This window comes from Acartia tonsa, chromosome 6, assembly GCF_053477335.1.
Source record: "Acartia tonsa isolate MP-2025a chromosome 6, ASM5347733v1, whole genome shotgun sequence".
In the NCBI taxonomy this organism is placed as follows: Eukaryota; Metazoa; Arthropoda; class Copepoda; order Calanoida; family Acartiidae; genus Acartia; species Acartia tonsa.
In genome coordinates this window covers 10,394,874-10,410,936 of record NC_137265.1, presented here as the reverse complement: position 1 = coordinate 10,410,936, position 16,063 = coordinate 10,394,874, and the positions used below count along the sequence as shown (strand labels likewise).

The 16,063-nt window shown below is 32.5% G+C and overlaps 1 protein-coding gene across 1 annotated transcript; it reads left to right on the top strand.

Annotated features, from left to right (window-relative positions):
• The first annotated feature begins 437 nt into the window (after positions 1–437).
• On the top strand, positions 438–9,983 carry LOC145321790 (uncharacterized). Its single transcript, XM_080163409.1, has 5 exons — positions 438–2,537; positions 3,046–3,192; positions 3,739–3,839; positions 8,753–8,893; positions 9,448–9,983. Exons 2-5 carry the CDS (start codon positions 3,116–3,118, stop codon positions 9,840–9,842), a joined length of 714 nt encoding a protein of 237 aa, XP_080019535.1. The 5' UTR covers positions 438–2,537; positions 3,046–3,115; the 3' UTR covers positions 9,843–9,983.
• The last annotated feature ends 6,080 nt before the right edge of the window (positions 9,984–16,063 follow it).

The window sequence follows — 16,063 nt, the reverse complement described above, 5'->3', positions numbered from 1 at the left end:
ATTTTAGGGTATAATTCAGAGCAGTTTTATATTTTACTTATATAGCACCTTTTTCAACCAATATATGTACGTGTGTATTATAATTAAGTTATTTGAAAAATTATTTTATTTTCAATTTTCCTCATAATAACAAGGACGTCAAATTTTTTATTTTTGGGGGGGGGGGATTTAGAATTAAAGATTAATTGCATAATAAACCTTAATTCTATCACATAAAGAAGTAGTTTTTTTTTGTTAGTAAGGCCGGGCAGAACTCGCTAACTACTATATATAACCGATTGAGTTTTCATATGTCTCCTGTATAGTTTTCAGGCTTTAGTTTTTATATTTGAATCTTGGAATTGATTTAAGCTATTTATTGACCTCTATTTTATTATTTTTGATTTTTTCGTTTTAAATTAAGAGATTGTTTGCTTCCTTTATAAATATTACTTTTAAACTAATAAACAAATATCTTATTTGACTTTCAGATGGATGCAACGAAAGGAAAAGAAAATGAAACACCTGTATTTACTTGTGATGTATGCAGCTTTAGTTTCACCAGAAAAGATCATCTAGCCTGGCACAAAACTTTACAGTGCAAAAAATTAAAGACATTCGAGGCAACACAGTTTTATTCTTGTGGAATTTGCAAAAAGTCTTTTCGTGATAAAGATGATCTTTTAAAACACAAAAGAAATCATAATGTATCTACAATCATTTCATGTGATATTTGTAATGAAACCTTCAAAGAGAAGAAAGATTTGGAAGAGCACAAATTAAAGCATTCAAAACAGACATTATTAAAATGTGAAAAATGTGAATTAACATTTAAGTTTGAAAGCACAATGATTAACCACCAAAAACTGCATGATATAAAATCTTATTCGTGTGATATTTGCAATGAATCTTTCATTTCTATGGATGCTTTAGAAAATCATGAAGAAGAACACGAATATCAACTCTGTTTTACATGTAATATTTGCACAATAAAAATTGCAGGATGGGACAACTATTTGGTGCATAAAAAATCTTGTAAGACCAAAGCAGTGGTGCAATTTATTTGTGATATATGCAGTAAAAAATTCTACAGAAAAGGTCCATTTGAAATACATGTAAGGAAGCATCAAACAATAAAAAATAAAGAAGCTAAAGTTGAAAGTGAGGGACCACCATTTCAGTGTGACTTTTGCGATATGACATTATCACGTAAAGAACACATAAAGAGACATTGTTTAAGAAAACATCCCGAAGAGTGGGCTGATAGAGAAAGGGAACGAGCCCAAAAGAAAGTTGAAAAAAATAATAAAGATAATTCATTAAATGAACCTAAAACTATTGAAATAGACGAGAATGACTGCAATGTAGACAGCAATAATACATCTATTGCCGATCATATTGATGAAGAAATTTTAGATGAAGATTATGAGACAAAACTAGAAAATGCTGCAAGCATAAATGTTCCAATTACTCCACTTGATAAAGATCCTAGGCATGCTGAAAATGACCCCTTATCATTAGAAACGACAACATTATGGCCTTATTCTTGTGATATATGTCATTATCCATTGAGAACGTTCGTTGGCTTGCTCAAACATTATAAAAATAAGCATGACATTGATAATCCAAAAGTAACCTCCTTAAATGGAAAGCCTTATGGAAGCGAAATTGAGAAAAAAAATTATGAAAGAAAATATCCATGCGAGTTTTGTGGTTTTCGTTTCGCACGAAAAGATACCTTGACCAAACACTTAAAAAGGTTGCATGATTACGTAGAAGAGCCTAAAATTATCAACAAACAGAAATCCATACAAAAATCTAGTCAAGGACCCTCTGCTGAACCCATAATAACCATTGAAAACTTTGAGATAGAAGATGGGAATTTGTATGACTCTCAACAACAAAACCCCCCACCAGATGAAATACAATTAAGAATTGAAAGAATGATTACAGAGGCAGAGACTGTCATAAACACTCCCATTCCCAATCAATCAACAAAGCGGAGGTATGTGGCGAGAAACATAAAAAGTAAAGCTTCGCCCAATGAAATTAAATCAAGAATTGACAGAATGATAATAGAGGCAAAATCTGTCCTAGATAGTCCTAGTGTCACAAGTAAAAGAAGCAAAATGGATCCAGTTTTAAATTCTACAAATTTTACCCAAACGGAAAGAAATATTTGTCTAGTATTTCCTTGCAAGGTTTGTGGGGAAATATTTAATCAGAATGTTGCATTTTATGAACATTTTAAAAGTGAGCATGAAAATTTAGATATCGATCTTATTATGGGTACTCCAATAAAGAAGCATATTAAGAAAGAACAGAAAGTTTGAAGCAAAATTGTTTTCCTACAGATAAAATATCTCTTCTCGTTGTCAGCTTATTTACTGCATATACCTAGCATTTATATCTATAGGTATATATCTTATACCTACTGTTTCTTGCCTGTTTTTTTTGAGAAATAGTGTTTATATATGTTATATTTTATTTCAGACTATTAAAATGTTATGAACAGTTTTTGCTTTAGCTATTAAACAGTAAACACAATAACTTCTTTGGTATGTAGGCTAGATTTAAAAAAAAACTTAATATGATTGAAATCCCGGGACGAACAGGCGGATATACATTAATTTAGAAAATCTTCGCTTTTAAGGATATTTTTCTTCAAAATCATAGTTTTAGATATCATATTTGACTAATATGATTCTAGCTATGATACTTTATTATTCAATTAAATCAGTCCGTCCTTAACGCTGTGAAGGAAGTATGTTTTTGTCGGCTGTTATTTAATATATACTCTTATTTTTTAGTGAAGATTTCCTGAGTGGTCTACCTAAATACTTTATTTGGTCCTGCAGTCATACTTTAAAATACTTAGATATGTTTTGTCATTTGTCGGTTCTTCCTTTTTTGTGACAACTAAACATCAGTAACTCACTTTGTCCGTTTGTCAATCCATTACTTCCTTTTTTTCTACGCCACTTAAAGATGTTGTCATCCTGTTTCATCTAAACCGTCTTTTAGAAAGATTATGTTGTTATTCTGCTAATTAATATTTTTTTTCAGGAGATTTGAATAATAAGTAAATCAAACAGAGATGAAAAATAAAGAAGAGTTAAAATAAAAATCCACCAAAATGTCTTTAGAAGAATTACAAAGTGTTTTTGTTTGTGATAACGAGAATGAATATGACCAGGATGAAAATCAAAATAGGTTTTTATCCATTAAAAAAATTAAAATAATATTTACCTACCTACTTTTATTTCCTAAATATTTCTCAAAAGAAAGCAGGATTGGATACATGATAATCAACTTTGCCATTGTTTTTTCCCACTACCAGTCAAGCGAAAAAAATGTGTATAATTTGTCTTAATGTTGATTAATTTGACTGGGGTAAGTTTTAAGTATTAAGTTTTATTCTGATATTATATCCCTCAATTCATTGAATAATGTAGATAAACAATCTAATAAAATCTCTATTTTCCCTCCGTATATAGTTCGTAAAATCACGTAATAAGATCCTACCGATTTGATTCATTGTAAAAAAAATCCATTAGGTATTTTACTTCATAATCTTCAGAAGGCGAATTAATTTTAGTTTTTGTTTTGCATCTTTTAGCTAAGAATATGTTAGGTAGGTAAGCAGAGTCAACATTAAAAAAAAAGTCTGCATTAAAAAGGGTCGATGAGAATAATGAATGCATTACCTATTGTTTGTAAAATGGATTTATTATTTTTAATGGATTTTAATTAAACTAGTATTGAGAGTGGGGAGGAGGAAAATGAAATGGAGGAGCCCATGTCAATTCTTCTCATGGAACCTGAAACTATTCTTACTACACAAGATAATGATAACTTAGGAAAGTTAACCAGTTTTAAAGTATTGGTTAATAGCGCAGATACTCTATAATGTACTCCAAACCGTCCGTTTGTTACTAACAGGAGGTTAGGAATACAGTTACACTGACTTATATCAATGTAACCACTACACTGATATAAGCTGTTTGGGAAAAGGTTCAAAACCCATTACATATAAAATAACTCGCAGCTATAATAACATATCGTCTAACCAGGGCGACCACTGTTGTTGTTGTTTTGGCTGCTCATAGTCAGTTTCCGGTCCGGGTAGTCATCAGTGGGGTGAGGGGGGGGGGCGTGGGCTTATGGTGGGGGCTCTGGAGGGGGGCGTTGGAGGGGAGGAAGGCTGGTGAAACTTGGATGGGAGGAGAGGAAGGCAGCTACATGGGTGGGATTTTGCCAGAGGTCCATAGGAGTAAGATTTGTAGGATTATTTGGGCATGAAAAGAGGTGCTGGACTGTTTCTGGGGTAGGATTAACAGGACAGGATGGGCAGTTGGGGGTAAGAGAAGCGTTGATGGAATGGAGGTAGCTTTGGAGTTTAGGGCAATAGTTGGATCTTAATTGGGAGAGGATGGTTCTGTAGTGCCTGGGGAGTTGGATTTCGGAGGGGTTGATGTCAGGGGGAGCTTGATTTAGGACAGGATTAGGGGGGTAAGAATTTATGGCTTGGGTGACAGCTGAGGTGTGGAGTCTGGAGATTGTGGATTTGTAGTTTGTGGGAAGGAGGGTGTTGTCGGGGGAAAGAAAAGGTTGGAGAGTAGGAAGGAACATGGATTGAAGGGTGGATTTTTTGGATCTAGGGCCAGGGGGGGTTGTGACGTTGTGGAAGGATGGGTGGGAGGGGCGGAGGGAGGAGGCCAGGTATTGGGAACAAAGAAGGGAAAGGTGGTTCCGTACTGGTAGGATTTTGGTTTCTTGGTGGAGGTGGCTGATGGGAGATTTTTTAGTGGAACCAGTACAGATGCGGAGGGCTTGGTTTTGGAGGACTTGGAGTTTGTCAATGTTGTTTTTGGAGGTGTTAGGGAACCAAACAGGACAGGCATAGGTGGTGATGGGGCGGAGGAGGGTGTTGTAGGTGGTGAGGAGAGTCTCCTTCTGGTGGCCCCATTTGGTGCCAGCCAGACATTTGAGGATTCTAAGGCGGGAGGAAATTTTTGAGGAAATGGTGGAGACATGGGAACTGAAATTGAAAAAGGTGTCAAAGGTAACTCCAAGGATTTTAGGGGTTTTCTCAAGGGGAAGGGTGGAGCCGTTGATTTGGACTTGAGGATGGAGGTTGGATTGGTGCTTGCGGTCAGAAGTGAAGAGGGTGACAGTGGATTTGTTGGGAGCTATGGAGAGGCCGTTGGTGGAGGCCCAGTCAGCGATTGAGGAGAGGTGGGAGTTGATGGATTCAACTGACTGGGGGATGTTAGGGGAGGAGTGGAAGGAGTTAAGGTCGTCGGCATAGGAGGAGGTGTGGGCACTATATATACTATTTATACTATATAGGATGAATTTGGATACTATATCATACTATATGACCAAAATTTACTATATATACTATATAATATTACCTTTATTTTACCAAAATTTACTATATATACTATATGATATTACATTTATATAACAAAAAACAAATATTGTCAGTTTTGTGACAACGCCTCTTAAGAAGCGTTCTGTCTTATTTTCACAGTAGGTTTTCTACTATTTCTAGCCCCTGCGGGGGACTCTAGCCCTGCATGGCAATCATTAAACTTTATCTTGCCTAACCTAAACTAAAATAACCAATCAAAAGATACTGTGATACGACAAAAATGGAGAAATCTGTACAGTAAGAAAGAAAATACCTGAAAATATATTATTGTTTGTGATTATGATTAAAATATCAGTTATTTTCCATAGAATTAATTTAAGGGGGAGGGGAAGTTGTGCCACTTCCGCTTACTCCGTGATTATTAGATTAGGCTAGGTAATAATGTGAGACTATATGTTATTTGGGATAAAAATTTACTTTTGGGTACCTAGTAGTTCACTTATATTTAATCATTTTTTGGATTGGTCTCCAGTTTTAGGTGCTGCAGGTTGGAAGGTTCTGGACAGGTAAAAAATTTATAAAATTTTTGTTTGAAGATTTAGAGATCAACTTATTAAACAAAATATGCATCTTAAAGAATGTTATTAACATATCTGAAGAAAAAAATTAAATTGGCCTCTATGTCCACTCTGCACAGGTAAAAAATCAAATTCCTTATTTTAGGAGTTAGAGGTCAACTTATAAAACAGAATATGCATCTTTTTGGATGTTAGTAACAATTTTGAAGAAAATATTAAAATCGACCTCCCAAGTTCAGGTCCAGCAGTCATCCAGGTCCACTTTGGACAGATTAAAATTCAAATTTCTTGTTTGAAGAGAATGTGCTTTTTGGATGTTATTAACCTATTTGAAGAAAATTTTTATTTGGCCTCCATGGTCTTTTTGGATGTTATTAACAATTTTGAAAAAAATAATCGACCTCCAAGTTCCGGTCCAGCAGTCCTCCAGGTCCACTCTGGACAGGTAAACAATCAAATTTCCTATATGAATAGTTAAAGGTTAATTTGTATAACAGAATATGCATTTATTTAGATAATATTAACATATCAGGCTCGAAGTTTAGGTTCACTCAGGACAGGTAAAGATTCAAATTTCTTATTTGAAGAATTAGAGGTTAACTTATTAAACAGAATATGCATCTATTTGAATATTATTAACATACCTAAAGAAAAAATTAAAATCGGCTGTCAAGTTCAGGTCCTGTAGGCCTCCAGGTCTTCTCTGGACAAATCTACATGGAGGGTTGCAGTGCCTGATCCTGGAGGGCAATTGTATTTTTTCTTTAGATATGTAAATAACGTCTTAAAAGATGCTTATGGTGTTTTATAAACTAACCTCTAACTCTATTAATAAGAAATTTTGATTTTTATCTGTCCAGAGTCCAAATGGAGGCCTGCAGCACCTTATCCTGGAGGTCGATTATCATTTTTTCTTTATGCTTATGTGTTTTAATAAACTAACCTTTACCTCCTTAGATTTAGAATTTTGGTTTTTAACCTGTCCATAGTCCACCTGGATTTCTGCAGCACCTAAACCTGTAGGCCAATTATAAGCTCATTTCGTTTAACAAATATACCATTAACTGTTCAAATAAGAAGTTTGATTTTTACCTGTCCAGAGTGACCTTAGGGTCTGCAGCACCTGAATCTGGAGGCTAAATGTCATTAATTCTTCAAATATGTAAAAAATATAAAAAAGATGCATACTTTGTTTTATAAGTTGACCTCTAACTCTTCAAACAAGAAATTTGAATTTTACCTATCAAGAGTGGACGTGGAGGCCTGTATGATCAGAAATTGGAAGTCGATTTAAATTTTGTCTTCGGTTATGTTAAAACATACCTACTCTGTTTTATAAGTTGACCATTAACTCTTCGAATAAAAAATTTGAATTTTTTACCTGTCCAGACTGGACCTGGAGGCCTGCAGGACCAGAACTTGGAGGCCGATTTTAATTTTTTCTTCAGATATGATAAAAGCATCCAAAAAGATGCATATTCTGTTTTATAAGTCGACCTTTAACTCTTCAAAAAAAAAAAAAATTATTTATAACCTGTCCAGAGTGGACCTGTAGTCCTGAAAAACCAGAACTTGGAGGCCTATTTTAATTTTTTCTTCAGATATGTTAATAACATCCAAAAAGATACATATTTTGCTTAATAAGTTGATCTCTAACTCTTCAAACAAAACTTTTAATTTTTTTACTTGTCCAGAAACCACTTTCCAGCTAGACTGCAGCACCTAAATCTGGAGACCTATCCAAAAAATGATTAAATATATGAGAAATACTATCTACCCAAAAGTAAACTTATATCCCAAATAGCCTATAGTCTCACATTAATACCTAGCCTAATAATCTCAGAGTAAGCGTAAGTGGCAAAACTCCACCCCTCCCCCCTTATATGTGAAATTGCTTTGATAACAGCTTTGCTTAGAGTTATTATTGATGATGTATATACTATGTATTACTAAATAATTCAAAGTCCCATACTATATCATACTATATGAGTAAAAAAAAATTATACTATATATACTATATGGATAAAAAAAATATACTATAAATATACTATATTTTTTTTGTTTTGGAGTGGTCGCCCTGAATATCCTTTTTGATTTAATTATTGCCTTTAAGAAACATACGATTTACTCGCGGTTTATCGGCCAGTCAAAAATAGTCTTTATTTTTAATATGTACCTAATGTTTTTTTTTCACAGTATTGTTTGGAATTATCAGGGATCTAAAGGGATAAGACATTGGCCGATAAATTGATGTTCTTGCCCAATGATGATACACAAAATTACCCCTTCTGTAGATTACAATTAGTGGTTAAAACATTCTGAAAAATAAATCAAAGAAACAACCAACCAAAATTCAATAAAAAAATCCCCAAAGTTGTTTAGCCAACGCATAAGAAAACATTTTGGGGACAAGTGTAATAAACAGCCCGGCCTCCCTGGATATTATGCTCTGGTTGCTATCATTAAAGCAATTTTGAACCTATTAGTCCAGTCCCATCACCCTTTGACTACACCCAGATATAAAAAATATGATTTCATCTTGGAATGAGGGAGAAAGGGGAGAATTGGTTGTTTATTATTAGTTTAATAATGTTTTCTTATTCGTTTGCTTAACAACTTTGTGTGCTTTAGTTAATTTTGATTGGTTGGTTCATTAAGTTGAGCGTTCAAACATTCCAGCCGGACTAATAGTTTAATCTGCTTAAAGGGTAATTTTGTGCACCATCATTGGGGTTGTATATACATCAATTTATCGGCCATTGTCTTATCCCTTTAGATCCTGTCTCGATGTACTTTTAAAAATTGTTAACTTAAACAGAAGAAAGCGACGAAAATGAAGATGAAATCCAAGAAGAAAAACAAACTCCAAATTTTAGCGATAAACCACACTCCTGTGATATTTGCTCCAAATCTTTTGCACGGAAGGATCGCTTGACAATACACTACAGATTACACACAGGCAAGTTTAAAGAAGTAAAACTCTTTTTGGTTCTTTGATGCCTACCTTTAAGAGGGTGGGAGGGGGAAAAATGTAGAAACCTCGTAATTCGAGAGCAATGGACACTTAAAATCTATTCAAACAAGATGTTCAATGATTTATTGCTTTCTTTGCAGTACTATTTGATTCTTGATTGTGACATCTTGCCAATGAAACCTAACATATTTTGCCGAAATTTTTGTTACACTATGGAAATAAAATAAAAAGTCAATCTTACTTCTTCTCATCAATTGCAAGTTTTTCATTTAACCTTTACTTCAAATCGCTTTTTTAAGTTTATTTAAATCTAATCCTAAATATAAAGTGGTAGGTAAGGTTTTTGTCTCAAGCTAAAGATCTACGATTTTTCTTATCTAAATGGGTTGTACTTTAAATGGTTTTAAAATATTTTCCGTAAAATTCCAACATTCCCCTAGAGGCTAAGGGGCGAATCAACTAGGTAGTAAATATGATAAAGTAGGTATTGTACAAGTTTTTATGTCGTTTTATATCAACTCTTTAAACTTTTCCCACAGGAGAAAATGTCTTTCCATGTGAATATTGTGAAATGGTATTTGGTCTGGCGCACGAACTAAAAATGCACACGTTTGTCCACTCAGGAGAGCGCCCATTTCCATGTGAATTCTGCCAACAACGCTTCAAGCGCAAGGAACATTTGAACAGACACACTAGAAATGTCCACGGAATTAAGCCTCCAGAAACAACACAAGTCAAGAAAAGTAGCACAATCAATCCGGAAGAAAAACGATTTTTATGTAAGATATGCAAGTTTCCTTTCAACAGGAAGGCGCATTTAAAACGACACATAGAAAGAAAGCATGCTGACCTGACCGAGCTTATATTGGACCTGGATGATTCTATTGTTGAAGTCAAGAAGGTGGAAGAAACTCAATTATTGCAAGGAAAATGATATTTTTATTGTACTATGATTTTAGATAGGTATGCATCTTTATTAGGTTTCTATTAACCTATTATCTTTTTAAGTAGCGCAGCTACTCGATAGATGCTCTATTTTGTCCTTACGGGAAACTTTAAAATCCATTTAATAAGTGACCCCCCCCCCCCTCCCTCCCAATATTTTTTAGAGCTACCTGAGAGTCACTCTTGCACATTTTGCATCTTAATAAATCGTAAATTATTTATTTTTCGATATATTTTTAATATTTAATATTACTTAGGTATGTAATGATTCAATTTTATGATCCTATAAAGTGGTACCTAAGGTTTTTTGTGTGAACCCAAAGATCGCGGAAAATACTTGTACGGATTGGTGAAACTTTCAGGGAATATTTATTAGGGTTGGCAATCCGTCTAATTTTTGGGCCGGATTCGGATTCTTACAAGAATCCGTCCAAAAATAAAACTGATCTCCGCGGATTCCAGATTCTTTTTTTTTTTGACGAATTCCGGATTCTAGCAATATTAGGTATAAAAGGCTTTTTAAAAAAAATAAATTAAGGGATTAAATTATACCGGGTACTGGGAAGAATCTAAAGATGCGTTTTTTCATATTTTCTGAACTCATCAGGCGGGGAGAGATGGGGGGGGTGTTTATCTTTGCCCTCAAAGAGGGGGGGATTGATAGAAAAAACTCAAGACGCTAATTTTAGCCCATAAGGAAAAAGGATAAGAGGATGAATACTCACCCCAATTTATTTGTAAAATATTACTTCCCCCCTACTAAAATAATTTGTCTGCTATTTATCTAAACCGTCCGCGGCTTTTTGCATCTTAATCATAACCTATTCTATATATGTAAAATAAAATAAAAAAAATTTTATCTTATTAATTATTATTATTTTTCTGTAATTTATTATGTTTTAAAAAAAATTAAAGAAAATATTTAAAATACAATTTGATTTAGAATCTTAAAAAACAAACAGCCGCGGACGGTCTTAGTGCAGCAGAAAAGTATGTTTCGCCCAGTTTAAAAATAGGAGGGTTCACCTTTTATGATCAAAAATTTATTTTTTTTCAAATTAGCCTAAATGTAATATTTAAATCTAATTAACATGATAAAACTTTTAAATGTTTACTAATAAAAAATTAATAGTTTAGCTCTCAGCCACCAGGTTCGCTAGTTGTCTACTTCAAAGACATACATTAAAACTAAGGCTAAATATTAAATAAAAAATTTCATAACTGAATAATCTAAATAAGTGAATAATCTGTAATGCTATCTATGTTCTTTCTCAGACAATACTCGTTTTTACAATATTTTTAACATTTTCAAGTGATGTTATTTACCCCTCAGGGTTTGGCCCTTTAGTGACAAAAATCCAAAACAAGAAAAAACAGGCAAAATAAAAATTGATGAACGCTTTGATATTCTAGTTCTATATTCAAAGCTAGATGGCACTGAAAAACTGATTATTATAATTTACAATCAAATGTTCATATTAAATTTGTAAAAACGTTTATTTATTAAAAAATATAAGTTAGATAGACTGCAATGTAAATCTTATAAGCTGACAATGAGTGTTATGATTAAAGTCAGTAGCAAAGTCATGAAAAATTAATAATGATAATTTTATATTCTTTCATTAGGTTTCATCAGAATGGATGATAATTCAAAATATTTCTATATCATCCCTTAAAAATTAGATTTATGCTTCAAACAGTAACTATAATTGTCTTGAAATTATATTTAATTTTAAGATATTCCCATTTTGGAAAGTGGTGGAATAACATTAAAAATTCAGCGCGGCAATTGCTCAATATAGGCCTCTAGGCCCACTGCCTATTTTAGTCCTTCAAATACCTCGATTTCTCTCTTTTATTATTTTCTCTATGTTTTAGCCTAATAATTAAGAATCCGAATCCGCTAAAAAGAACGGATTTCGGATTCTGGATTCCACAATTGGCCAAAAACTGGGCGGATTCGTATTGCCAACCCTAATATTTATTAATGTTTTGGGGGTATGCAGTATTATTATTAAAATATTAATATCATTTACACCCTTCAGAAAAATGTGATCTATGTAGCAAAGTTTTTAGAAGAACATCTGACCTAAAATCGCACAAAACCCAAGTTCACAAACAAGTAAGTGAGGAGGCAGTGGTAAGTGAAAATCATTCCATTGCCAAGTCCAAAAAAAATTGTCTAGCAAAAAAACGTCCTTGGTTATGTGACTATTGTGATGCATCATTTATACGAAATGATCACTTGAAGAGACACGTGGAAAAAGTTCATTTCAAGCCACATGACCCCTTGTCTATGGATAACGAACCATCAGATAAAAATTATGACTATATATCTAAACAAATCCGGCCACATGTTTGTGATTTTTGTGGTAAATCATTTACTAGAAAGGATAACTTGCGAAAGCATGAAAAAACACAACATCCTGATGAGTTTAATGAGTCTGTAAAGAGGGAAGAAGCTCCCGACGTGTTTTTAGGACATAATATGGAGGATGAGGAATGTGCTGATTAAATTGAAACGACAAATACCTTTATATTTTTTTGGTGAAATTTTTTCCCTGAAGAAAAACAAATTGCCCGCAACTTTTCTGCAAGTAAAAATATTTAATATTGCAGCATAATATTGAACATTTCTCACATAAAAAATATATTTTTTAGAATTTAAGATTATTGTGATTGCTTAAAAGTTAGAGTTTTTCTACAATTGAAATGTATCTTAAATTCAAACATGTACCTAAACAAAAATTAGATATTAATATTAAAATTCAAAATAAGGCCAATCATTATTGAAGTAGTAGTTCTATTAATAGGATCTAATATGCTTTATTTTAGTTTAGTAATTCTGAATATTTTCCTTTAAATATTGGTTTCATTGTTAATTTAAAAAGAAAATTAAGCCTTGAATAATATATCCTTTGAGTCAAAACATTAAATTCTGATTTTGATAGAATAACTGTGTGGAATTTTCCTTTTTTATCAAAAAAGTTGCTGTTTTTATTTTTAAGGTAGCTAGAAATTTAATTCTTGTCCCTAACTAGTCATTTATTTTTAAATGATAAGCTTATCAGGTAGGGAGGAAACATTGGACTGGAAATTGTACTAGTACCTAAAGTTATATTTGTTGGCTTAAAAACTTTTGGATTTCTTAAAATTTTGATTGGGTTTTACAAAGCATTTGTGTCCAAACTTTTCCACCAATAATGTTAATCTACAAAAGGAGTAACTAAGTTTTTTAATACTAACTTTTTGCAACAATTTATTGTCCGTTGTCTCATCCCTTAAATACAATTAATGAAGTCAATGTGAAATATTTTTTTCTAAAATAAAAAACAAAAACTTTCATGTTTTTATTGAACAGCTACCTCTATTTTAGTTGTAGTTGTCCTTTCCCTTCCTCCCTTAAGAATATTTGTCTGTTGTACCTACAAATAGTTGTTGTGATTCGTGTAAAACTATGTACCTATCTAATATCTATCTAACTGGCCAAAATATTGATATAGGTACCTTGTTAATGATAATGTTTTTCTTTCTGATTAATAGATTGATTGATAGAAGGGACTTTTCTTGACACTAATAACTGTTATTCAATAGTTTAATTTCTCGCATTGTATTATAAACATCTTTCCTCGGATATAAAACGTACAACTATAAGATTAAAACCAGTTTTTTAGCCTCAAGATGCCGAAGGCACAGGCTAATAAAACTGGTTTTAGTCTTATGATTATACATTTTTATATTCTTAGAAAACTGGATATAATACGATTCTAGACATATTTTTTTCGTATGGTTGAGAACCGGATCTAATTCACCGGATATTAGGTAATCGGTTTCGAGAAATAAGATTATGTATTGATATTTTCTAGAAAGTTTAAAATAGGGTGTTTGATTAGTTCAAGGTGCTGGTTAGAGGGGGTATTTCTGACACTTTTGCGTATACGGTGGGCATTGGCTTTGTCTTAGAAGATAGAGGATAGGTTTTTGGCCAAAAAGTTTCCATTTAGTTAAGGCGTAAAATATACTTTTCTTTCTAAAACAAAAATAAGAGGAGATTTGGTAGTTAAAAAATTCAACTTCTATAAATTCCTTAGTTTACGGCAGTGTTGAATTTTAATCAATAGAAGATTAATGCATTTCATTTATTTTAAGTCCAACCTATCGTTTTTCTTGAAAGAGGACTATGCACGAACGAGAGCAAGTGATTCTAAGCACCGGCTTCCAGCAGAGATTCTAAATATTTTTTTGTGTGTGAAATTAACACTGTGAATATACTATGGTTATGTTTGATATAGATATACCAACTAAAAGAATTAAGTTTCGCCATGGTTTTCTATGAATAAAACTTTGAAATGTTAAGCATTTATTTGATGGAATATCATTAAATGTTTTGTCAAGTTCAAAGGTTCAAATAAAATAATTTGCAAAAACATAATCAAATGGTGTAAATTACGAAAGTATACTAATAAAACTTTTTACAGTATTTAAAGTTACCATCTCTTTTTCTAAATTAAATTTCTTTTTAAAAAGGTTTACTTTTTTGTCACAGCAGTTTGAAGTCGACAAAACATTTGATGATATATATTAAAAAATGTTTATTTCATATAAGACCATGACTTTTTTTTTCTAATTGATATAACGAAATTAAACGTAACCCTAGTATATTCACACAAAAAAAACATTTAGAATCACTGCTGGAAGGTGCTTAGAATCACTTCTTTAGTTCGAGCATACTCCTCTTAAGACGCTAATAACATTTATTTTGCTTTGAAATATATGTATTATGTAACTATGTAAAATTAAATGCAATAAAATTACATTTATTCAAACGATTTTAAAAGAATATTAATTGTTAATTAATTTATAAATGTAGTCTAATATTATTGTTGTATTCGTCTATTTTTAATAAATTGAAAATAATTTAAGATTATTTTGAATATGCAAAACTTTTTTATAAGTATAAGGTGTTCGTCGGTCCGTCAGTTATCATATTTTTCCATGCAATCTGATTTGTAGCCGGTATAATTCGAATGTTCGTCTGTCAGTAAGAAACGGAAAGGGGGACACGTTATTTTTTTGGCTCTCATTCAAGTTTTCAGCAACATTTTAGCTGTTTTTATCTTCTAGAACTATCATATGTCTTTGGGATTTTTAGTCCAACTTAAATAGATCTTATGTAAAATATGAATGTTGTCATCCTAGTTTAATTTAATAATAAATAATAGAAACTAGTATTTTTTCTTATTTTCGACTCAATAAGTTTTGTTAGGACATCTAGCTGTCTTATAATTGTTATTGTGCACAAAAATGTTCTTGTTAAATGGTTTCCATATCATATTTTTACATCTTCATATGATTTTTGTTATGCTTGTTTGTTTTGATTTCGGGAATAAAAAGATTGTTGTTTGATCAATTTCAATTTATTATATTAAGGGTTCTTAAAACAGAGACTAATTTGTAATAAGCTTGGCAATTTGTATTTAGCCAGGTCGATTTCTGTGCTTTCCTATCAAGTTCATATTAGATAGATCTCGCTAACTACAAAACCAGTATGGTTCTCATTTACAATGTAGCTTCTCATAGGTCCTGGTAAGGTCATAGCTGTTTTGGGGAGGGTACTACCACCCTCCCAAGAGAAATCGCCCCTAGAAAAAAATACACCCCCCCCCCCCCGAAAAAACGTTAACTTTTCTTTTTAAAACTAAATTAAAATATTGGGTTGTGGTCGAATTAACCCCCTCCACACACACACCCAAAGTGCCTCTAGGAGCCTCTATGGGCGAATCCGCTGGTAAGAGATATTCTAACATATATATTTGGACATTTGTAAGAACTCAGACAAAAGTCCGATCTATAAAGTATGGCGCATTTGATCCATTTTTCATACGGTTAATTTAGCGGGGGACTGGAAAGTCTTCAGAGGGAATTCTTACATTATACGACGGAATAGTTATTTATCGTATCGTATTATAGACAGTTCCTGCGGATAGGAAAATTATAATTTGCATGATTTTTCAGGTTAATTGGCCCCTGAACCTGGCCGACAAAACGAAGATTAATTTTAGGTTTTATTTTATTCTTCAAGGAAAATATCTGCAATACGATACAATATAGGATTTTTAGTATAGCTCATCACTGGTTTTAATCCAGCGGATTCACAGCCATATTTTAAAAAATCTTTTATTACTTAGAGGGAATAATAATTTTCTACGG

What these genes read in the sequence shown, in the direction of transcription:
- LOC145321790 (XM_080163409.1), top strand. Translation starts at nt 3,116, where the DNA reads ATGTCTTTAGAAGAATTACAAAGTGTTTTTGTTTGTGATAACGAGAAT. An exon ending in ACAAGATAATGATAACTTAG is followed by an intron (nt 3,840 to 8,752) that starts GAAAGTTAACCA and finishes TAACTTAAACAG; the next exon opens with AAGAAAGCGACGAAAATGAA. An exon ending in ACACTACAGATTACACACAG is followed by an intron (nt 8,894 to 9,447) that starts GCAAGTTTAAAG and finishes CTTTTCCCACAG; the next exon opens with GAGAAAATGTCTTTCCATGT.